The sequence below is a fragment of the Carassius gibelio genome, chromosome A8 (assembly GCF_023724105.1).
Source record: "Carassius gibelio isolate Cgi1373 ecotype wild population from Czech Republic chromosome A8, carGib1.2-hapl.c, whole genome shotgun sequence".
NCBI lineage: Eukaryota > Metazoa > Chordata > Actinopteri > Cypriniformes > Cyprinidae > Carassius > Carassius gibelio.
This window is the reverse complement of record NC_068378.1, coordinates 13,619,644-13,644,023: the sequence shown is the minus strand read 5'-3', so window position 1 is coordinate 13,644,023 and position 24,380 is coordinate 13,619,644. Positions and strand designations below refer to the sequence as shown.

The 24,380-nt window shown below is 38.9% G+C and overlaps 2 protein-coding genes across 2 annotated transcripts in view; both read left to right on the top strand.

Annotated features, from left to right (window-relative positions):
• The window catches only part of LOC128018505 (succinyl-CoA:3-ketoacid coenzyme A transferase 1, mitochondrial-like), a 45,773-nt gene extending 40,995 nt beyond the window's left edge, over positions 1-4,778 (top strand). The window contains exons 15-17 of the mRNA XM_052604055.1: positions 612-692; positions 4,032-4,133; positions 4,299-4,778. Coding sequence (XP_052460015.1) covers positions 612-692; positions 4,032-4,133; positions 4,299-4,334 — 219 coding nt within the window. The 3' untranslated portion in view covers positions 4,335-4,778. The remainder of the gene's footprint in view (positions 1-611; positions 693-4,031; positions 4,134-4,298) is intronic.
• A 565-nt stretch (positions 4,779-5,343) lies between these two features.
• LOC128018504 (PI-PLC X domain-containing protein 3-like) lies at positions 5,344-19,727 on the top strand. Its single transcript, XM_052604054.1, has 3 exons — positions 5,344-5,627; positions 15,003-15,711; positions 18,097-19,727. Exons 1-3 carry the CDS (start codon positions 5,525-5,527, stop codon positions 18,251-18,253), a joined length of 969 nt encoding a protein of 322 aa, XP_052460014.1. The 5' UTR covers positions 5,344-5,524; the 3' UTR covers positions 18,254-19,727.
• Positions 19,728-24,380: the final 4,653 nt, after the last annotated feature.

Sequence of the window (24,380 nt, the reverse complement as noted above, 5' to 3'; positions counted from 1 at the left end):
GGTCATATATTTATTTATATATATATATATATATATATATATATATATATATATATATATATATATATATATATATATATATATATATATATATATATATATATATATATATATATATATATATATATATAGTATTGTATTGTATTGTATTGTATTGTTATTTTATGGAAGAACACTTAGCAGAATGCTTTAATGTAACGAATATTCACATCATGAAAACTTTCTATATTAATTTATTATGTTTTATATATAATTTAATGTATTTATAATTTACAGAAGTAGATGTAATCTAAAAAAATTATATTGCATATAAGAGGATAGATACACGTTTTTACAGATAATGGAGTAATTACTTATTATTTGTTGCAAAACTTATAGTAAATAATTACTTATTTGACTAATGATTATTAATTAGTTACTGAATTGTCCAACCTCAGACTGTCCTCAGTAATATGTATTAATATATATTTTATAATACTAATATAATATTTATTAATACTAATGTGGGTCAAATAACATTTTTATTCTTGTGCTAATGAAACCTAGTATATTTAAATGTGAAATATTCTACATTATATTTTATAGTTTTTGTTTTGTTCTGTGTTTCCTAGGGTGGCAAACACAAGATTCTGGAGAAGTGCAATCTGCCTCTGACTGGAAAACAATGTGTAGACCGTATAATCACAGAAAAGGTGGGTTTTGATTTACATGAGTCATTGATTTGACCCTTTTAACATTAGGAGACCGCTTTAATCAACAGCCCACACGGTGTCTAACCAGACTCTGCTGGTAAAGAATAAATGCAATCTATTCAGCAGCTTATCACTTCATCAATATACCGAATCAGCCTCCAATAAAACTTCAGTTGCTACAGTGAAAAGCTGTGAAAATGGCTTTGCTGTCTTCTATTAACGCATGTGCAAAGAATTAATGGGACATGACAAATTGTTATGACACTGCACATAAGCAGTGGAAAATAGAAATCCAATTATTGGACCAACCCTAGTGAAATTTCCTGATTGGAGTGACATTACATATCGACTGTTTTTTCAAACCCAGAGCTCCTTAATGTGAATCTCAGCTAATAATATTATCAGCCCTGCCACATGGCCTGGGTTCGGAGACCTGGGGATCCCAGCTGGTTGGTTGAGACAAAAAACCTTACTAGATGGTATGGGGCTCTTGACTGATGCAGCTGTTCATAGCTGCTGGTTTTTATGGACTGCTGCTGGCACTTGTTGAGCCGACCTCTCATCTCGCCAGTGGCATCACTGGACTGTGTAACAGCAGTCTTCCTCCTCTCCTTACCTTTTAGTCTTTTCTTTCTCCCCACTTCCTCGTTGTATGCTTTGCCAGTGTTTGCTTTTGTAACAATTACACACCGTGGTTTCCAGTGAAAGGATTCTGTCAACATTTGGAAAGGTTAGACCTCTCCAGCTACATTGCCACCACCTTCTGTTCAGCCTGTGTTCGTCATGCTACCCTGCTGTTCAACACAACCCCTGTCTGTCAGCCTAACAAGCAGTGCTTTAGCTTCGCTTGTAAGAAGAACCTTTCACTATCTAACCCTACTGTTCTTCAAGACCCAGAGGCCATGTTAATAGCTCAAGGGACAAGTTTAGTATCCAGATATCTCCTTGATGCTTGGAAGCTTTTTAATCTTATTAAAAAGGGCTGAATATAATTTCAACTTGAGAACATTCTTCAAATAACAAAATGTTTAGGGTCTGGCGTTGTGTCCCATGGTTTAATTATGTAACGTGAGCATTTAAAAGAGTTTGAAGAGAAAATCGGAAGTTACTTTTGAAATCACTAGTATTCTTTTTTTGTCACACATCACTAACACCAAACATAAAGACAACATGAAGAAAGTCACTCAAAAAACATGAGGTTTAAGCTTTTGTGAACCTCTCACAAAAAAAGGAGCAACTGTAGAGACAGTCAATGAAACTTAAAGGGGTCATGAACTGAGAAATCAAAATTCTTTACTTAATCTTTTTCCATATAAGAGGTCCTCGAACTATGAAAGCGTCCTGTAAGTTTCAGAACTCAATCCTTTCTTGTTAGTCTAAAAACAGCTTACATTGAAGCCAATCAGCCAAAACGACAGGTTGTGGAATGTGCCACTTTGATGTAAAATATGAAACTTAAAGACGATGCTGTGTCGAAGATATACAGTAATGTCGCACCACACAATTGCGAGTAACTCCTTTTGTTACATGGTCACTGTTGCTTTATCTGTTCTTACAGATCAGTTGATATGTCCTGAGTATTTATGCACTTTTCACCTTAATCACAGCAGCAGAGTACATCTGTGAAAAACTGCAAAACTGTTTGCCAGTCATAGCAGTGGGCATTTACTTCTGAGTCTACAATCAGCCAAACGTATTCAAACAGAGCATTTCTATGAGGGGGTCAAAACAGGACAGACAACAGCCTATTACTTCTTGAATTATTATGTTTTTTTTAATGTAAAATCTTGATAATATTATAAGTGGACCTCAGTGAACAGTACAAAATAAAAAATGCAGTTCCTGACCCTTTTTTATGTATGTAGTTCATATTTTAGTTCATGGACTTTATTTTTATTATAAGATGCTTTCATTATGAGGTGTTGTCATAGAAATAAAACCAATACAGGGCAAACATCCTTGCTTCCTAGAATGCATCTGAATCCAAGAATGGCTTTCTGAGCCAATTTGCCACTTGTCATCTCCAGCGATGGAAGTTTTTATTTAAATATTGCTGGCAAGCTGTGATGTGATTACGCCATCCGTCTTGTTTGACTGTTCAATTCGATTTCCCGGATTGTTGAAAAAAATAAATAAACAAGCAAGCAGTACAAATATCTCTGAGGAGAGAAACGTTTTTTTGACTGTCAGGAGTTTACGGTTAGGACTCTGGCAGGTAGATTAATCCTATCGCCTGCATTGTTACACACCCAAGCAAATCCTCCAGGAATTAGAGACTCTCATTCAGGTGGAAGAGAGGATACAGAGACAGCAGGCTCAAGGCAGAGCTACAGCAAGCATGCTGCCCGTGGCAGGTTGTGCTCCACAGGTATTTGTGAAGTGAGACTACAGCAACGTTAGATTTGGGTCACATTGAACATTAACAACAGGCTGCTGGTTTCATGCAAACATATATTATTTGGTTCGGTAATGGCCTTTAGCATACACAATGCATGCACTTGACCTCTTGCAGGTCATTGTGAACCAAATCACGTACGTGTCTTGACTAACAAAAGTGTTTTAATGACTCCATAAACAACATGATGTATTATGTATTGCAATATTATTAGAATAATATTTAAAAAAAATATTATATTAATGATGTGGTCGTTTGATTTGATGTTTTTAATCACTGTAAGCTGAATGAACACAATAAAAGAAATGTCAAAAGCTGCCCTAGTAGTTTAAATGTGATATATTATTAATCAAATATTATTATTAACTGATTTAAAAGTACGTTATCCAACTAAAAGTGGCATTATTATGAAAAAAGAGCCATGCAGCTCACAACAGATCTGCAGTGCATGTGGACATCTATAATGTCAAACTTGGGTATAATTGAATAATTATTCAATTTAATTTTTTTAAAATACAGTAAAGTTAGGTCTAAAAGTTTGAGACCACTAGTGAAAATGCATTTTTGTAATTTCTGTTTTTATAATTGTACTGTATTTATTTTTTTTATTGTTGAGTAAAGATGATTTCTGAATGTTTTAATTTTACTTGAAGTGTGACCTAGAATTAGTGCAGTAAAAAAAAGTATTTCTTATGTTTGTTTTCCCCCATCAAATCTGTTTGCAGGTTTATATTCACATTTTTTCAGCATGGTCTGAGACTTTTATGATACATTGTTTTGTTTTTTATCACATCACCAAGTGTCTTTTTCTGTGCTTTATTCACCGCATTGCCTTTCTCTACCTCATTTGACCACATCCTCAAGGTCAGAAGAGTTCACTTACACATGGCTGCACATTTGATGGCACTTCTGTCATGGTCACATTGTTTTCCTTTCTTCTCCAGGCGGTTTTCGATGTCGACAAGGACAAAGGTTTGACACTGATTGAGGTTTGGGAGGGTCTGACACCAGATGACATTAAGAAATGCACAGGGGCTGACTTTGAGGTGAATGACATAATTGATGATTTACAGAAATGGTTAATAATACTGAAGACTTTGTACCATAGTTTCCATAGCCCATGATGACATTTAACAGCATATAAAGCCCTCTAATACTAGCTTGAATGAAAAATAACAACTTATTTTCCTGTTTTTTTTTTCTCCAAACAGGTCTCTCCTAACTTGAAACCAATGGAGCAAATTTAACGGTTTTAGAAACAAATGCTTAAGGCTGTTTAGACAGCCAATGGAATCCACACAATTGTTAAATCCCTAATGCAAATCCTTTCAGGGCTTCAACTGAAGATTTGTGAGGAAATTTCACTGAAGTATGTTAAAAACAACTAATATTCAATAAGGTCATCAGAACATCACAGTATATTCATCTCTGTTTAAATAATGAATTAATGTGAAGTAGCCTGAATGGTTGATTTAGGTTGTCAATATCAGTTTATTTAAATGCAAATTATTTGTTAAAATATTGTCAATAGGTTAAACAAGAAGTATTGTAAAATAACAATCAGTCATCATTTCATATGTAGATTTTCCATTTTCCCATCTGATTCAGCTCAGGTCTGAGGCTTTAATGATTCTTTCTACAGTCTGTACATATTATTTGTACAAAGCAATAAATGTCCATTCATGACCCAATCGAAACCCCTTCTTGTGTTTTCTATATTTATTAATTGCAGCTAGTTAAGCCCTCATATTATTCAAGCTATATGACTTAATTTTCTCAGTGGAACACAGAAGATATGCAGAATGTTAAGAGACTTGCAGTCACTATTTCACTGCATATTAAGTGAATGGTGACAGAGACTGTTCATCTGACTAAGATCTCCTTTTGACTGCATGTTTGTATAGTTTTATCAGATCCTTTGAGAATGTTTTTGAAGCTCTGTAACTTAAGCCTGTTGATTTGTCATTTTTGATTCATCTGTTTGCAGTTGTTCCACAGCCGTTTGTTCTTAATACCAAGTCAGACTTACAAACATATAGGCTACAGCGGCTGTGTGCATATCCAACGTGAAACGGTGAATGTGTATGATGCACGGATCCACCGCCCGGTTGCTCTACACAAACAGAAATTGTTCAATAACATCAAATGAATTAATTAAATCCGCGCGCGTTGCGAGCGCTTAAGCCTATATCTTATTGCGCCCAAGCCCAGCAAACACGTGGGAAGGAATAATTCAGACATCTTACATGCAACGAGTTTATATGTTTGCAAGACGCTTTTTAAATCCAGAAGGATGGTGAAATTGTGATGTAGGAGCGGCGCGCGCCGTCTCGGGGGTGTGGTGATGCTCGCGCTGTGAACTCACGAGAGCGCGAGCGGGCGCTGAATACTAGAGCACTCAGAGCAAAGCACGGACACCGAACAGAGAAACGGCAGCATGGCATCGTCTCAGGGGAAGAGCGAACTCCGCTATGCGGACTGGATGTCAAGTTTACCGGACACCTTGCACAGTATTCCTCTTACCAACCTCGCCATCCCGGGTAAGACTTATTTCGCATTTTAATGCGCGTATGGGTGGAATACTAACTGAACACTGAGAAATTGCTGCAGATTATATATAAATAAAATATGTTGCTTGGGGTCAGGTTTTTAAATGACTTAACTGACTTTTTTAATCATTATTTTTAATCAACTCTTGTTCAAAACGCACATCGCACTGAGCTCACCCAAACGTAGATAAAATGGGTTCTGCTTATGACATAAGCTATTGTGTGACTAATAGGTTGTCGACATTAATATTGCTCCAATCTAGCGAGTTCATAATGATGTTAATACGTGTGACAGAAATTAAATAGGACACTTGTTGCTCGGAGCTCGAAATCTGTCTCGGCGTTGTATTAATCTACACAAATTACACGTGTGCCACAGCCTTGACCAGATACAATATTACTAAATAACAATGAGATTATACATGGACCCACATTGTAGTTACATGCAGTAAAAAAACAAAACAAAAAACGCAACATCTCAGTCACAGGCAATACTCTTAAAAACCCTAAACGCCTTATTCACAAGTAATAATTTCCATGATACCTTCACTATTTAACATATAGGTTCTTTATTTACATCCGTGGTTCTGGAAAGTGTAGTTCTTTACAAGAACTCTCAAGAACTATTAATTGAAATGTTTTGACAAAACCAGTATGGTTCTTCTATGGCTTTGCTATGAAAACCCGCTTGAGGAACCTTTATTTTTAAGAAAGTAAAACACCTTATTCAATGCCAATTCTCTCCATGTCCAAAAACACCTTTCTCACAGGCAGTACTCCCCATAATATGCTCCAGTTGTGACTTAGAAGATGTGACAGAGGGCAATTGTAGGAACTTCTTTGACACCGTCCTGAAGTGCAGAGCAGTAAAAAATACATTGGAAGGCATGTAGGCATGTATTTGCATACAGGCGTTGCCCATGTTCATGGTGTACAACCAATAATGATTCATCACTTGTTGAGAGTGTGTCAGTATTTTCTGTTCAGACAAATCCAATCAGTGACTGAGCTCTCATTCCTTGTAGGAATCTGTTTAAAGGAATAGTTTACATTTTAGGGGGTAGTATAGCATTTCTAAGAGAGCAGGGTGCCAAATAAATACAGATGAATCCTAACCCAGGGCAAAGTATGAACAAACAGGACATGACCCAGGATTGCATTATTATTATTTTAAATGTGAAACGCACAGTTTTCGTCTTGTTCTTTTAAATGACTTTTTATGGTTTACATAGATCTGAAAGTAAGATGTTTTGGGTTTTGTAAAGTGGACTATCTGTAGTTGAAATGCACCAAAGGCTGTAGCAATCAGCCCAGATAGCTCTGATTAAAACCCTTGATTAACGTCTATGTCACTGATTTTGACCCTGTGCCACAGAGACCAATTAACTGGCCTGCCATCTCCAAATCATCTTGTTAATCATCAGTTATAGATTCAGATTTCTTTACCGTACTATACAGTAAGTGCTCTGACTTCAACATACTGTATAAATGCAAACTAAACTGCATCATTTGCATGGACGGCTACAGATGAGAAGATCACCTCATGCCACTAATGCTAGTCTGTGCTGGATTCATCATTCCAGCAATAGCATAGCAGCAGTATTCTACTTAAGGACAACTTGACCCACTGCCATCATCACTCTTTTGTAAAACTTTTGTAAAACAGTATTGTCGATGAGGCTCTAGGTGGGTGATGGAAAGTTGTAGTGTAAACACTAAACAAATTAAGTCTTCGGTAAGAATTCTGGCAACATATCACTCCCACACAGCAAAACTGTGAGCTTTTGAGGACTCGCACTTACACTTATGCGCGGTTAAGATTAGACAAGGAAAAAAGATCCATTAAAATGTATGCACCCTGCCCAGGGCTTTGTAAACAACTGACACTGTATGAGAAAGGATCTGTCTGTCTGTCTATCCATCTATCCTTGTATCCATCCATCATAGAAATGCATTTATCATCTGCAACATTGAAAGCTTTTTATGTCCATTCATTGCTCCATTGAGACCCCATGTTAGTCATGTTAGATTTTGCTTAAGTCACTGGAATAGAGTAAGTTTAGCTGTATACGGATATAATTAGAGAAAGCGATGGTCATTTTAAGGTCAATTCCTAAAACCTAATCATTGATCATTCGCCTTTGTCTCATGCGTATTGTCCTATGGCTTTATTTCAGCCTGAGGCACTGTCATAGGCTGCTGGAGGTTTGCATGATTCTCCAGAAAAATATTTTTTTTTAAACTTGCATAATGCACTTTGTTTTACTTTACGAGTCTATATTAAAGACACCATTATCCAGAATCGACCTATTTACTTTCTTAATGCATGCTCTTGGTTTTCTGTTATTCTAGTGCATATTATTCCAATGGAAATTTAAAAAAAGTATCCGTTAAAGCCATAATCCAAACCTACAAGCCCCAAAGTAAATCACAATGATACAATTTGGGATTTTAAGCTAAAAAAATAAAGGGTGTAAAATTAGATGAAAGACAAAGATACAGAAATACTGCACTTAGCTTTAACAAATACCCAAGAAGCAAGTAAGAAGAATTTTTACTTCCAGAACCCAACTAATGCATCCTATAGTTTTCCTCCTACCAAATTCGCTCTTCACAATCCAATCAATTTCAGGGTAAAATCAAATATCAGTCTACATTTCCTTTGAAATACATCATAGTAGTAAATCTTTCTCATTTCTAATAACAATTTCTTCATATACAGTCATTTTCAGAAAGCCATCTGCTTTAAACATCATCAAAGTCAGTGTGTGGCTGCATTATAGAGCCTGATATTTTTAAGCACTGCCACTCAAAAACTGACTCTGTCACCTCCTGTGGTGTGAAGGTCAGTGCTTGCGCTAAGAGATTCTAGTGTGAATTTGATTTCCTCTATCGAAACTCTTTTTATAGTCATTCCAAATTAAGAGGCTCAAGAAATCATTGTAACCTCTCAAACCTCTTTCTGAGATTAAAGATTTGATTGACCCTCCTGTTGTAACTCATCATTGTTCACTTGCAACATCAGTGTTGGCAGTATTTTGGAGGTTGGGTTGTCGTCCTCCTCATACACACTTGCAAAAACGTGAATCATTCTCCTATTGGCAAGCAATAGGCATCTTAGAGAAAGTTTTTTTTTTCTTTTCTTTTTTTGGAGAGGCAGGCTTTTGTGTGGCTCTTACACTACTGTGCTCTGCTGGATGGCTGGCTTGATGAGGTCGTCACCCTGTTACAGTTGGCATTGTCACCAGCACAGGCAGCAGGACAGGGGCAGAGGAATTGTGTCATTGCTGAAGGCGGCTATGCTGAAGTGACAGGCCCATAGAATAAGCAGGACGCCACTGCTTTATCAGCTACCTGTGCCTTGAAGGTACGCAGGGTTTTGCAGTTCAGAGACAGACATGGAATTTTTCTGCAAATGTATTAAACATGGAATATTTTGCAGATTAAAAGCAACATTACACTGCTCTGGGTGTGTGTTCATGGTGTGTGTTCACTGGTGTGTGTGTGTGTGTGTGTGTGTGTGTGTGTGTGTGCCCTTTGGATGGGTTAAATGCAGAGCACGAATTCTGAGTATGGGTCACCATACTTGGCTGTGTGTCACGTCACAAATTAATTAAATGTAATTTGTTCCTGTGACGGTGAAGCTGAATCCTCAGCATTATTACACCAGTCTTCAGTGTCACATGATCCTTCAAATATGCTGATTTGCAGCTCATGAAACATTTCTTATTATCAATGATGAAAACAATTGTGCTGCTTAAAATGTTACATTTTTCAGGATTCTTGAAAAAAATTGTTCACAAGAGCAGCTTTTAATTAAAAAAAAATCAATCTTTTGCAACCTTGTAAATACATTTACTCTTAACATTTTATCTATTTAATGTATCCGTACTGAATAAAAGTATTAATTTATGATGGTATAGATAAAAGCATATACCATCAATGGACCATTTGCCAGAAGCTTGATTAACAGGCTATCTGACCACTCTTAATGTCAAATTTTGTCAATTTTTTTCACAATTTTTGTCTTTCTGTTATTGATACAAAATATTTTCTGATATCCAGTAATTGTGTGCTATATCTAAAGGCCAAGAGATAATCGGTTCACGTGCTGCTTGTAATGAGGAGCTACAGCGATCTGTCATGACACATTAAAGAGTCACAAAATTGTATTTATTGTTTGAATTTCTTTCAAAAAATGACAGAATGTGAAAGCTGAGACAGTTTCATACTGTACCAAAAATAACCTGCTCTGTCGTGTCTGTTGGCGCGTTGTCAGTCTCCTCTTTATTCCATGATGTATTTTTCACTGCGTGAGAACATGATGTGTGGCATGAGAGTGCTGTGGCTTGTCAAACATAGGAACTGTAATGAAGGGGGGCAGGTCTTTTCAAAATGTCAATTAACAACAGCATAGTTCACAGTAGGTCTGTCTTTATCAGTTAACTTTTCAATTTAAAAAATAAAATAAATGTTTAAAAAAGTCTTACTGGCTCCAAACTTTTAAACAATTTTGTATCTAAATTCTGATTTGTTAAAATTATAGTGAATGATAGTGTTAAAAGCATCAGTTAGAACAGGTCAAAAATTACAAACCAGTCAGTAATGTTTTGCATCTTATAAATAGTAAAGATGTTTGCAGGGCACAACTGGAGTTATCTTGCCCTATTTTTCATGCATGGTAGCGTATGTAATCCCACCTATTCACTAATGTGAATCACGCCACTAACCAGAGCTTTTTGTTGATGAGCTTCACAGAGTCTTACTGCATTGGTAGGTTAGAAATGCTCTTGGTCTCCAGTCTAGCCATTTGACCTTGAGGTAGCAGGAGAGTGCCATTAGAAACTCATCTGCTATGACTAGTCTTTTTTTCTGTCCATGAACGGCATCCACGGCCAGTTATTGACTAAACACTTGGATTGATTTTACATGCTCTGTTGGAAAGCAAAAAAATAAATGAATAAATCATCAAACTCAAATCAAATCTTTGTTGTTCTCTGAAAGTTATTTTAATTACCAATTTTTCTCTTCTTCTATCACTAATTTTTCTTCACAGTAGAGCATTGCATTGCTTTGATGTCAAATCCCTAAATGTTTCCTGTGGTGAAGTGTAAAAAATATTTTATTTATTTTCTGACTGATCACGTACAGCCACATACAAAATGATTTCAATTACTTAAAGTTGCATAGGGGCATGACAAATCATAATGGATTCAAACCTTGAAGGCACCATTCGTCTTGTCTGATTCATTTTTAAATCTGTCTATACATCTAAATGTTCATCCATTAATCCTGCACTTTAGACCCAGAAGAGAAGATTTTTAGCCTGCCATGTCTCAATAAACAAGATAAATGGAAAAGATTAAGTGATCATACATGAATTTGCACAGTCACATTGGGGAAAAGAGTCACTTTTTTTCCTGTAATGATGACTTTTTTCTTGCTGAACTGAAATGCCGTCCCCTGTGGTTGACCGTGACGTGTCGATCTTGTGTGATGAGTAGTTTCATCATCACACAGCATCGAATCTGCTGTATGCTTTGCTGTTGCTGGTTTGCTTTTTAGTATGACCAGCATGTTTCTGAGCTGCATTATGTGATGTTAGACAGGTAACCCAGGGAGATTTTGAAAGATAATATTGGAAAATAATGTATGCTAGCTTTCATTCAGCGTATGTACAGTATATGAACAAAAACACATTAAATCAGAAGATAAAGACTTATGATGTAAACACTAGGGCTGTAGTCAACCAAAGAAATGCTTAGTCGACCAAAGTCCTGTCCTGCGCAACGATCAGTCGACTAAAAAAAAAAAAAAAAAAAGACGCAATGTTTTGCAATTTGATTGAACATTTATTAAGCAATTGTCATAGAGTATTTATAAAACAACAACGAAAAAACATCAATAATAAATAAAACTATAATAATAATAATAATAATACAATTCTTTGAAAGTTAAGTGATTTTTTTTTTTTTTAACTGCAAAGTGAGGAGCTCACGTCTGGCCACTGACCGGATCCCTTCAGTAATTCCACTGAGAGCATGTTGAAAGCGTTGACTTGAGGGAGTCATTTTCTCCCGTATGCGCTTCATCCTTCTGCTTTGTTTCTAACACAACGCTATTCATTTTACAGTCCGCATCGATAAAATGGGCCGTAACTGTCATGTATGCCTCCATTCTAAGGGAAGATCACAAATCAGATGCGAGACCTACAGCCTCGGAGGATTGGTCTTGTCGTTTTTTTTTGTTTTTTTTTAAATGCAGCCAGACAAAATATTTAGATTCCTTGGACATTTTGTCGACTAAAGCCAAAACAAGTAGCTTTCTAACTGAATGAATACAGAAAAACTACCTATATTCCTTACTGAGCGCGAAGCAGCAGGGCAGCCAGCCACAGGTGCCTTCCCTAGTGTTCACGTGGTGCGCTAAACTCTGGCGCTGTTATGTCTAAATTAAAGCATTTAAAGTTTGGGATAAAACATAGGCTAATTATATTTAGAATGCAGTAATATATAACTGCTAATAAAGGAATAAATATCAAGGAGTAAATCAATGAAAATTTCATCATTGGTGAAAAAAATAAATAAATAAAAAAGATTATGCAACAGGTCGACCAGTATAAATGTCAGTCGACCAAGACGTCATCGACCGATTAGTCGACTAAACGACTAAAGTTGACAGCCCTAGTAAACACTGCAGCACTTTCTCATCGAGGTTCTGTTCAGTGATGCTATGAACAGCTGTTTTGTGCCTCTCTTTCTATCTGATGTATGTTAATAATAATGATAATAATAGTAATAATAATAATATTTATTATTATTAATAATAATAATAAAAATTAATATTATTTTTTTAATATTAATAAAAGTTTATTTTACAATTATTTAAATCTTTATATTGTCTGTTTGTGTGGTAATATAATTAGCTTTTTATTTATTTTACTCTAGACAGGTCTGTGACTTCTTTGAACAACAACATTTATTGTCTCTAGATAAATCTCTGGATTGTATGTTTCAAAAACAAAAATGAGTGTTTAATCCACTCTAATGTGCCTCCTCTCAAGAGGTGAAACATGAGCCCAGTCGGTCGCTTTTGTTAATAGGTCCATTTTCCCAGAAATAATTTTCCTCAAATCTTCCTAATATCAGCTCAGTGCATCTCAAAGCAAGGATCTCATAACAAGGAGATACTCCTTTGTATTTAGCTGAGGAGCTATTAGAAGGCCAAATAAAGTGGACTTGTTGAATTTACATGGTTTTCTTCTGTTAAACAATAAAGCTTCAGTGTCTGTTTCACTTTCCAAAAAAACTGATTTACAATCATGCTCATATCTTACCCTTCACAGTCTCTCATTCAATGAGACGTACATAGAAATTGTTTTAGTGGAGACTTCCCTCCGTTTCCACGTACCAGAAGGCATTACCTATTTCAAGGAGGAAAATGAGACCTATTTACTCATTAATCTGAATTCGACACTCTTGCTTTCCTTCTTTCTCCTTGGCTTGTTAATGCTTCCATCGTTTCGACTGGTTTTGGTGTTGTGGTGATTGCTGAGATGTCTTTGCCGAGCAGACAGCTGTTTCTCTAATGGTCCTTTCCCATGGTGAATGTTGATGGCTACAGTGCTGCCTTCAGATGCAGAGATGCATTGTTTATTCATCAAAAATAATATTCGGAGAGTCTCTCTCACACGCACCGGTTATAGACTGATTAATGCTTTCATTTAATTACATTAGCAATGCATCTATTTAAATAGTTGTTTTGATTTTTGGAGATCAAACATAGCACCTGGCTTTGCTCTGTATTTAAATTAAAAGCGTGCTTGTGAACTCTGTGTTATTATCATGTAGGCCCTGGCAACGCTTCTCCTCCTGCTGCAGTCTGGATGCAAGTGTTGGCTATTGCATTATTCCATTTAACCGTTACAACAGCCATTATATGTTTTCTTAGCTTCCTGCTGTACAAAAGTACTGCAGATTGTCAGGCAGTATTTGATTTGTGTCTTTTTCAGAGCAAGCTACCATAAAATCATTGTTCTGTTCATTTTTAGAGAAGATGGCCCTGTCTCAATTGGCTCGTGATGTGCGTTCATAGTCTTGTGCATGTCTGTGAAGTCTACAAGATCACAAAGCTGGGCTGTTCTCTATCTTTACAAGCAATGAACCAAAACTGAATATTTTCAGGGACATGACTGCCAGAATATTCTGAGTTGATGAAAAGCTGCTCTCTATAATATCAACTTAAACATCAGTTTTTATTTCTATTTTAATTTAATAGTATTTAGTCAAAATATAGTTAAATATGAACTCTAATTAAATTACTTTATAGATCGACAGAGTAAATCTTTATTATTAAATGTATGTACACCACCAACATACACTACCATTACATTTATCAAAAGTTTGGAGTCAATACAATTTTTTTAATGAATACGTTCAAATACATTTTTATGTAAGGGCACCAAGGCCTCAGTGATCAAAAATAAAGTACAGCCAGTAATATTGTGAATTTTTTTTTTTTAATGTTCAATATGGTTTTCTATTTTACTATATTTTAAATATCCTTTATGGTAACACTTTAGTATAGGGTCCAATTCACACTAATAAGTAGTTGCTTATTAGCATGTCTATTATTAACATATTGGCTGTTTATTAGTGCTTATAAAGTACATATAATGCATGACATCCATAATCCTACCTAATACCCAAAACTTAACAACTACCTTATAAACTATTAATAAGCAGCAAATAAGGAGTTCATTCAGGCAAAAGTCATAGTTAATTGTTAGTTAGTGAGAATTGGACCCTAAAATAAAGTGTGACCTAATTTATTCCCATGATGGCAAAGCTGAGTTTTCAGCAGCCATTACGTCAGTCTTCAGTGTCACATGATCCTTCAGAAATCATTTTAATATGGCAAATTGCTGTTCAACAAACATTTTTATCAATGTTTATCAACAATTATGGAAACCATGATACTTTTTTTTCAGGATTCTTTGATGTATAGAAAGTTCAGAAGAACAGCATTTATTTGAAATAAAATCATTTGTAACATTATAAATGTCTTTACTGTCTTTACTGTTACTTTACCTTTTATCGATTGATTGATTTCTTTCAACGTTTGAATATTATATTATATTATATTATATTTATTTTTCTATATTTATTTTCTTCTATAGTAAAGTGAATGTTGTCTTTGTCATTCCACAGAGACTAGTGATTTTGGTATTATAAATGATATAACTATTCAGTTCCCTTTGGAATGTTTTATATTAGCCAGAAAATTGCATTTGTTAACTCAGATGTCATCATCATTTTTATGTTCTCTCTTAACAAATATCACTAACTCAGAAATCTTCTCATCCAGGTTCCCACGACTCCTTTAGTTTTTACATCGACGAAGCCTCACCAGTTGGGCCGGAGCAGCCTGAGACCGTGCAGAACTTTGTCTCTGTGTTTGGCACAGTGGCCAAGAAGCTGATGAGGAAGTGGCTGGCGACACAGACCATGAACTTCACCAGCCAGCTGGAGGCGGGCATCCGCTTCTTTGACCTCCGCATATCCACCAAACCCAGAGACCCTGACAACGAGCTCTTCTTTGCACACGGCCTGTTCAGCGCCACCGTACGCGAGGGCCTGGAGCAGATCAGCACATTCCTGGCCTCCCATGCTCGCGAGGTCGTGTTCCTGGACTTCAACCACTTCTACGGCGTACAGAACCTCCATCACGAGAAGCTGGTCCAGATGCTGCGCACCATCTTCGGGGACCGACTCTGTCCAGTAGTGTTTGCTCAAGAGGTAAGCCTGAAGTACCTCTGGGAGAAAGAGTATCAGGTGCTGGTCTTCTATCACAATCCCATGGCTCTGGAGGTTCCTTTCCTGTGGCCTGGTCAGATGATGCCTTCTCCTTGGGCCAATACCACAGATCCTGAGAAGCTCATTCAGTTCCTTCTAGCCTCAGTAAAGGATCGGAGACGTAAGGGCACCTTTTTTGTGTCCCAAGTGGTTCTCACTCCCAAAGCAAGCACAGTCATGAAGGGTGTCACCAGCGGTCTGAGGGAGACCATCACAGAGAGGTAAGCTATTGTACACTGTTACAAAATCCATTCTGTGAAATGTTTGGCATCATAGAACTTGCTGACTCATTAGATCTCACTCTCTGCTATCTTCAAATCAGCACTAGGCAGAATTTTACAGTCCCAATTTAATCTCATTACAGTTATTAGCCATTGCTAAGAGTATCTTGGGTTTCACTGATCAGGATTTGTCAAGCTTGTTTAGAAACATGAGACTCTTAGCAGAAAGCAGATTTCGAAATGGCTCTGCATGACAGAACAACATATTCAATGCATTAATTCAAATGACTGAGAGGGGGTCTTTCTGCTTCCCACATTGGCATCTGCTGCTGTCAGAGGATGATCTTCTGTTGTTCCTTCTCGCCCGTCGGCAGACATGATACATTGTGTGCCACTGGGCATGCAGCTAAGCACAGCTATAATAACTAGCCATTGGAATTGTAGAGGAATTGAATAATTTGAGTCCTCTCAGTGATACTGGTTTCCTAAAGGAATTATTGTTTTAGTATTTCTGAGGAAGACATATTTGGATTTTTTTTTAATATATATATTTATATTTTTAACTAAATATATCACTTTTTTCCACTCAATAATAATAATAATAATAATAATAATTAGGGGTGCTCCGATCACGATCGGATGATCGTTAATGCGCATCTCGTCAGTAAAGCCGGTTCTCTAATCAGCCGTTAATTCCATCAGGTGCATGACTTCACATAGAGCAGCTGTTACTACACAGAGCTGTTAACTGAGAAGATGCGCCAATAAACGCTGAAAATGAAGTGGATTTGAGCATCTTCTCTATTAACAATGGCTCTGTGTAGTATCAGCTGCTCTATGTGAAATCACGCACCTGATGGAATTAACCGCTGATTAGAGAACCGGCTTTACTGACGAGATGCGCATAACGATCGGCCGATCGTGATCGGAGCACCCCTAATAATAATAATAATAATTGTTAAGTTAAAGACAGTTCAGTGTTGATTCAGTTCTGTTCAATATGTAAAGTGTCACACGATCCTTCAGAAAACATTCTGTTATGCCAATTTGCTGCTCAAGAAACATTTCTTATTCCTTATCAGTACTGAATTATCAGGGCTGCTTAATATTTTTGTGGAAACCATGACTCATTCTTTTCAGGATTCTTTGATGAATAGAAACCATTTATAACATTATACATGTATTTACTGTCATTTTTGTCAGTTAATTGTGTCCTTGCTGAAAGCAAGTATTAATTTCTTTAAAAAAATCCAAACTACTGAACAGTAGTGTGTAGATTCAGTAGCTGTGTTGCTGGTACCAATGAACAGACGGCAGAAGAATTAGTTTGAACAGAACCGACTCATTTGGTCAAGGTATTTAAAAGAGTGGAACCATATCTGAACTGTAATCACACAACCTTATGATACCAACCGTATGCTATCCACAGACATAGCTGGTTCCCCTGGTATTTGGTGAGGAGCAGCACATTATTTCTGATAGTGTATATGGAACAGTAGCTAAAGGGCAGAGCTGGCACCAGCGTTAGTCATCCTGGTTACTGGAAGACTCTCAAGTGTCAAATCTCTATTTTCTAAGGAAAATGCACACTTTGGTCATACGTTTACGTTAATTTTATCCAGGCCAAAGCCAATTTGATGGTTTGATCGAATGTGTCTTTATTTTTTGCATCGACTGTGCTGATGTCAAATTAATTACAGATAAGGGGAGAGGTGGGGCACAGAGAGTAAAATGATACGGCCTCTGCCAGCACACTGCAATCTGACAAGCATGGCATCTTATTAGCTGATAAAGCCTTCTAGCCCTTGCATGATCTGGGAGTGAGCAGTAGAGCATGAGATAACTCCTGAGTCATAGCCCTCACAGGAATGAGTCTGTGTCTGCTGATGTGACCCCACTTCTGGTCTGTCACCACCTGCAGACAATTTAAGACCGATCCAGCAAACATTGCATATCAGATTTGTTCCAAAATGTAGTGAGCTGCCTGCCTAGACAGTATCCTGGTCACACAATTTAATCATACTTCCTACTAAGACTAGGAAAGCCCATTTAAGCAACATAAGAAAAAACTAATATTTCTTTGGTAAATAGTGATGACATACAAATCATAAATGTGACATCATTTTATGACATTAAATGATCAAAGTTATAACATAAAAAAACAATGTGAGTCATCTGATGCAATCTTGACTGACGTGACCTGCCAGAACCAACACTACGCTTGATTTCATTCAGGATACCGCCTTAAAAGGCAGCTGCCTATGTAGGCAGCAGACAGTGAGGCAGCACACTATATTTTGAAACTGAGCTATTGTGTTCGCTGATGTTCGGTTTGGGAACAAATCCCCTTAGATTGAAACAGACTGTATGTATGTGTTTTCTCAGGGCTCTTCCTGCCATGATGCAGTGGATCCGCTCACAGCGACCTGGGGAAAGTGGAGTAAACATCATCACGGCCGATTTTGTGGAGCTGGGGGAATTTATCAGCGCTGTTATCACCCTCAACTACTACCTGGACGATGAGGAAGAGAACGCCACCTGAACCTCCAGATTTCCCACATCGCTTGTGGTATCAATTACTTGCTCCCTCTCTCTTTTTATGTTTTATTGATTTTTATAGATTTATTTTGGATCATAGAGGCTCTGTTCGTCTGACATTTTTAAGGCTAATGAAAACCTTGAGAATGATAGTAGAGTCCAGACACAGTCAGGTGGAATAATTTCAGGTTTTGTCTGAGGATGAATGGGGGCAGATGATGATTTAATTTCTTTCTGGGCAAAAAAGGTGACTGGCCTTTTCCCATGTTTCTCTGCTTCCTATCTATTGGACTACTAGTTACTGATCCACATGCTCCAAACCTTCATAAGTTCCCCCAATTCTGCTTCTGATCAAAGTAACAGTAACACATACTAATTTCATGGGAATAAATATCGTTTGTACAGTGAATGTGATGCTGAATCTATATTAGGTTTATTTCTTGTGGTTATAGTAACTTGTATGATTGTCGAGTTGTAAATACTTGTAAACCTGTTGAACTGTATCTTTGCTCACTATCTGTCATGCCCAAACGTATGTCAAGAGTTGAGGTTCCCTTCCAGGCCTCAGTATGGTCATGCAATGTTGAAGAAGTGAACTATTCGATGTTTGTATTCACAACCAAAAATTTCAATTGTATGTAACAGCATTTTTTGCCTTTCTGCCATTATTAACACTAATAGGTGAGGCTTTGTATCTACATTTTTGTAGCCGTACTTTACTTTAGCCAACAGATTCTTTTATATATATCAGTGAACAACATAAATATTCTTTGCATTTGCACTCTTGTGACTGTGGACTGTTAAAGAGTGGCCACTGAAGTCCCCCATACAATCCATCACTTAATAATGCACAAATCGCATTCAGTTGTAAACATGCATACGTAAACAAACAAACACACAAGAGACTCACTTAATTGGTGTGAACGGATTTATTATAACACCATTTTCTAATTAGCCAGACTAATTGGGTAAATGGCCATGCTAATGTTTTAATCACACAGATGCCAAGTAAATGACAGTAGGAAACAATGTCCCACACTGCTGCCTTCTCATTTTTACAGTCACGTGGCCCTGAAAAACCAACTCAGAGAGTTTGCAGCATTGTTTGTTCATTGAAATGTTTAAATCATGTTAATCAATGTGACAATCCCATGGTCAATCTGGAACATGGACTAGTGTGAATGCATAAATCATGCCTTTGTACAGTATAAAATTGCATGTAGTTGTCTAGGTCGAGAAATTGTACGTAATATCGAAATATCTGGTGTACAATAAATGTAAATACTGCATATATATATATACCATATGGTGTGTTTATTATTATTATTATTAAAAAATACATTAAAATGCAATTCAATACATTCAATGACTTTAATACCACTTTTCTATGACAGTCAGACAAATGGAGTGATGTCTTAGAGGGGAGCCCTATAGATCCTCAGGATTGTGTGTCAAGATCAACAGGTCTCTCAGATTCAGTCAATTTGAATGTTCCATGACAAGACAAGGTAGTTCAGGTTATAAAATGTCATGTGGTGTGACTCCTCAACAACTGCATATTATTTATTAATTAATTCAAAATTAGTTCATCCAAAAATAAAAAATACTGCGATCGTTCACTCATACTAAACCTGTATGAGTTTCTTTTGTGAAGTGAAGTGACATACGACCAAGTATGGTGACACATACTCAGAATTCATGCTCTGCTTTTAACCCATCCAAAGAACGCACACACAGCAGTGAACACACACACACACACACACTGTGAACACACACCCGGAGCAGTGGGCAGCCATTTATGCTGTGGCGCTCCGGGGAGCAGTTGGGGGTTTGGTGCCTTGCTCAAGGGCACCTAAGTCGTGGTATTGAAGGTGGAGAGAGCACTGTACATGCACTCCCCCCACCTACAATTCCTGCCAGCCCGAGACTCGAACTCACAACCCTTCGAGTCCGACTCTCTAACCATTAGGCCATGACTTGGCCCCTAAAAGCTGTTTTGTGTTGAGCAGAAGACAGAATCATACATTTGGAACAACTTGTGGGTGAGAAAATTATTTTGGTGTGAATTATCCATTTAATAGTTAGATGTAGAGGTGGACACGACATCTCTGTTTGTTTTTGTGTTTTTATTTTTTTCAAAAAATAAAAAATTTCAACACAAATTGTCACTACAAACACCAATTTGCCAAAATATAAAATAGCAATACTTTCTCATGAGATCAGGTTGTTATCTATACAAATGTATGTACAATCATAACTGATACTGCTAGTTAAACACAGTTAAATTGCATGTGCTGAAATTCTTGCTCCAGGTCTTCTATAATATCCTCTACCAAATGAGCCATGACTGGTGAAATCTATTGAAATGCAGGCGAGAAGTTAATTTAAATAAATAACAATCGAAAAAGTAACATTTGCGTAGATGTGCAGTTTGCCAACTCTCTCTCTCCCCCTCTCTCTCTCTCTCTCTCTCTCTCTCTCTCCCCCTCTCTCTCTCTCTCTCTCTCTCTCTCTCCCCCTCTCTCTCTCTCTCTCTCTCTCTGTGATGCCGAGAGCAGAGTCCGTAGCCTCATTACATGCTTTCTCAATTACAGCTATTTATTGCTGGCAGAGGTCCGCTCAGCATGTTTTGACAATGGCACTATGCAGCTGTGAAAAACCTCTCTTTCACTTATTCCGAGCACTGTGTACTCTCTTTTCTGATTGTGAGCTTATTAGGAGAAGCTGTTAGTCTGCTGATTGTATTTTTCAAACTGCAGCGAACAAGCATTGTTGTGACTGTGATTCTCGAAATTAGAGCACAGCAGATAAACCATCTCTGCTGTTCAATGGTTTCATTGCTCAGTTCGGCCAGTAGCTATACTAAACTTTAACTACGCAGTCACTATCCGAAGCCATCTAAAGATATGTCAGCTAACCTGAATATTCAAAATGATTCACAGGCAGAAAACATGAATGATTGGCTTGTTTTTTTTGAGGGATGCTCCTCGGTTGCCTATATTGTTTACTGAGGCTATACGGTTCACGAGTTCACCCTTACATCTAATCTGAAGGCAAATAGTAGGCATATTTTGGCGTGCTGTCCTGGGGGAGGGGTCCGGGCCCGGAGCATAGCCCGAACCCAAATAACTCCCCCTATCCCAATTTGGGATAAATAGATTAGAAGTGAGGAGTTGGGGTGGAGGAGGGTTGCCGAAAAACTGTCGTGGGACAGGAGGTAGGAAGACTGGATATATATACGCGTGCGTGCTAAAAGATGATTAGCTAAACGAGATGCACCTGTACCAAATTGGATGATTATCTGATCGTGCTTCTCCCGAACTTTGTTAATAAAACCACATTTCACGAGTTCACCCTTACATCTAATCTGAAGGCAAATAGTAGGCATATTTTGGCGTGCTGTCCTGGGGGAGGGGTCCGGGCCCGGAGCATAGCCCGAACCCAAATAACTCCCCAAAAGAAGCTTAAAGCCATAGGACAGCAGCCAGAGAGATAAAATTTAGTTGCCCCCCAAAATATGCGTGTTGGGAAGAAAATGCAGAGCAACCTGGAGAGCCCGTGCAGTGTTCGACGAGAGCTGCGGCTCGCAACGTCTTACCAGCGAGCCCTCCATGCCGCTTATGGGAGGAGCACAATGCCAGATATCAAGAAATGAGGGACTCTTGCTGCCTCCGAAGGGAGCTGCGGCTCTGCTGCACCGGAAGGGAGAGTCCCTCTTGCGGCTGAGTACGAGGCGCGGTTTGTTGCATCTGATGGAGGGCTCTCACTGCGACTGAAGGGAGCCAGCGACTGTATCCCATCGGGAGGGAGATCCCTGGCCGCCATAGAGTATGCAACATAACTCGGACGGGGGGTTCACACTGCGACCGAAGGGAGCCGTGGGTCTGCTGCACCAGAAGGGAGAGCCCCGTCAGATGCTAAATAGGCAATGAGATTCGAGCCGCGGTTTGGCGCGTCGGATGAAGGGCTCCTAATGCAACCGAAGGGAGCCAGCGGCTGTACCCCATCGGGAGGGAGATCCCTAGCCATCGTGGAGCATGCAACATAACTCAGATGGGGGGTTCACACTGCGACCGAAGGGAGCTGTGGGTCTGCTGCACCGGAAGAGGAGCCCTAGTCCGATGCTGAGAAGGCAAAGAGACGCGACTGTTGGAGGGACTCCCGCTGCATCCGAAGGGAGCTGCGGCTCTGCTGCACCGGAAGGGGGAGTCCCCCATTGCGGGTTTATGGAGGCACGGTTTTTTGCCTCTGAGGGTTCTCCCAGCCTCCGTAGGGGGTTCGCAACTCTGCAGCAGGAGTGCTGCCCCGGAGGGGAGAGCCCTGATTGACGCTAACTAGAATACGACTGTTGGAGGGACTTTTGCTGCGTCCGGAGGGAGCTGCGGCTCTGCTGCACCGGAAAGGCGAGTCCCCCTTGCGATGCGAGGCATGGCTTGATGCGTCTGATGGAGGGCTCTCACTGCGACCGAAGGGAGCCAGCAGCTCTATTCCCCCGGGAGGGAGAACCCTATCCGCCCTTGAGCATGCAACATAACTCAGACGGGGGGTTCACCCTGCGACCGAAGGGAGCCGTGGGTCTGCTGCACCGGAAGGGAGAGCCCCATCAGATGCAGAATAGGCAAGAAGATTCGAGGAACGGTTTGATGCATCGGATGGAGGGCTCCTGCTGCGACCGAAGGGAGCCAGCGGCTGTGTTCCCCCGGGAGGGAGATCCCGGTCCGCCCTTGAGCATGCAACATAACTCAGACGGGGGGTTCACCCTGCGACCGAAGGGAGCCGTGGGTCTGCTGCACCGGTAGGGGAGCCCCGTCCGATACGGAGTAGGCAAGAAAACGCGACTGATGGAGGGACTCTCGCTGCGTCCGAAGGGAGCTGCGGCTCTGCTGCACCGGAAGGGAGAGTCCCCCTTGCGACTGTATAAGCGGCTTAATTTGATGCATCGGATGGAGGGCTGTCACAACGACCGAAGGGGGCCTGTGGCTCTGCTGCACCGGGAGGGATACCCCCATCTGCCGCTGAGCGCGCAGCGCAACTCAATGACAGATGAAAGGCTCACACTGCGACCGAAGGGAGCCACTGCCCAGCTGCACCGGAAGGGAGAGCCCTGTCCGATGCTGAAATAGGCAAGGAGATTGTAACGATGGCTGGAGGGCCCTTACTTTGGCCGAAGAAACGATAACTGAGAGGCTTCTATTATTCAAGTACACAACATGATTTAAGGAGGAATATATAAAATTTTTTTTTTTTTTTTTTTGGCCCCTTTTGAGCTGCTTAAGATTAGGGCTGAAACGATTCCTCGAGTAACGCGATTACAAAAATGATGTAGGCAAATTCCTCTGCTTCGAAGCCTCTTTTAATTTATTCTAAATCTCACGTCGGGTTCTTTCGCAATGAATTTTTTTTTTTTTTTTTTTTTTGAATGAATTAATCAAAATAGGTAATTGCACTTACATCCGATTCACGAATTAATATCTCTAAATATTAAGACGGAACAGTGTTTAAATGTAAATCCTGCATGTTCTGTGTGTCTCTGTTAATGAATGGAGCAGGAGCGCGACTTCCTTTTTCACACACACACTGAAGCGCGCATTACTCTCACGGTAATTTCTGCGTCTGCTGTCTCACTAAATGAGGACTTGAACACATGAACAACATCTCCAGAACTGCTCTGACAGTCAGTTCATGAGCATTTGACTTTAAGTAAAACTAGCGTCACATCACATACACAGAACTGAAAAGGTACGTCAACCCGACTAAATAAAGGTCCGGGGTCCTGACATTTTATCCTACCCATCAGATTTACTGTGCATGCGCACATCAGTATAATTAAGCAACAACACATTTTGTTACTCGATTAATTTTTTTTTTTTTTTTTTTTTTTTTTTTAAACCAGAGTCGTTGATGAAATGAGGGTCCATCGTGAATTTAGATTGGGCGTTCCGGAGTTAGACAAAAGCGAGCCTGATGAGGTTGAATTGGAGAATGGACATAAAATATATATTTTTATTTATTTATTTATTTATTTATTTATTTTTTAGGCTCTTGCGGCAGCGAGAATTGCGGCAGTAGGGAAGGATGGAAAGGGCTCCTGCGGGAGCAGACACTGCTATGGCAGTGGTGAAATATAGGTA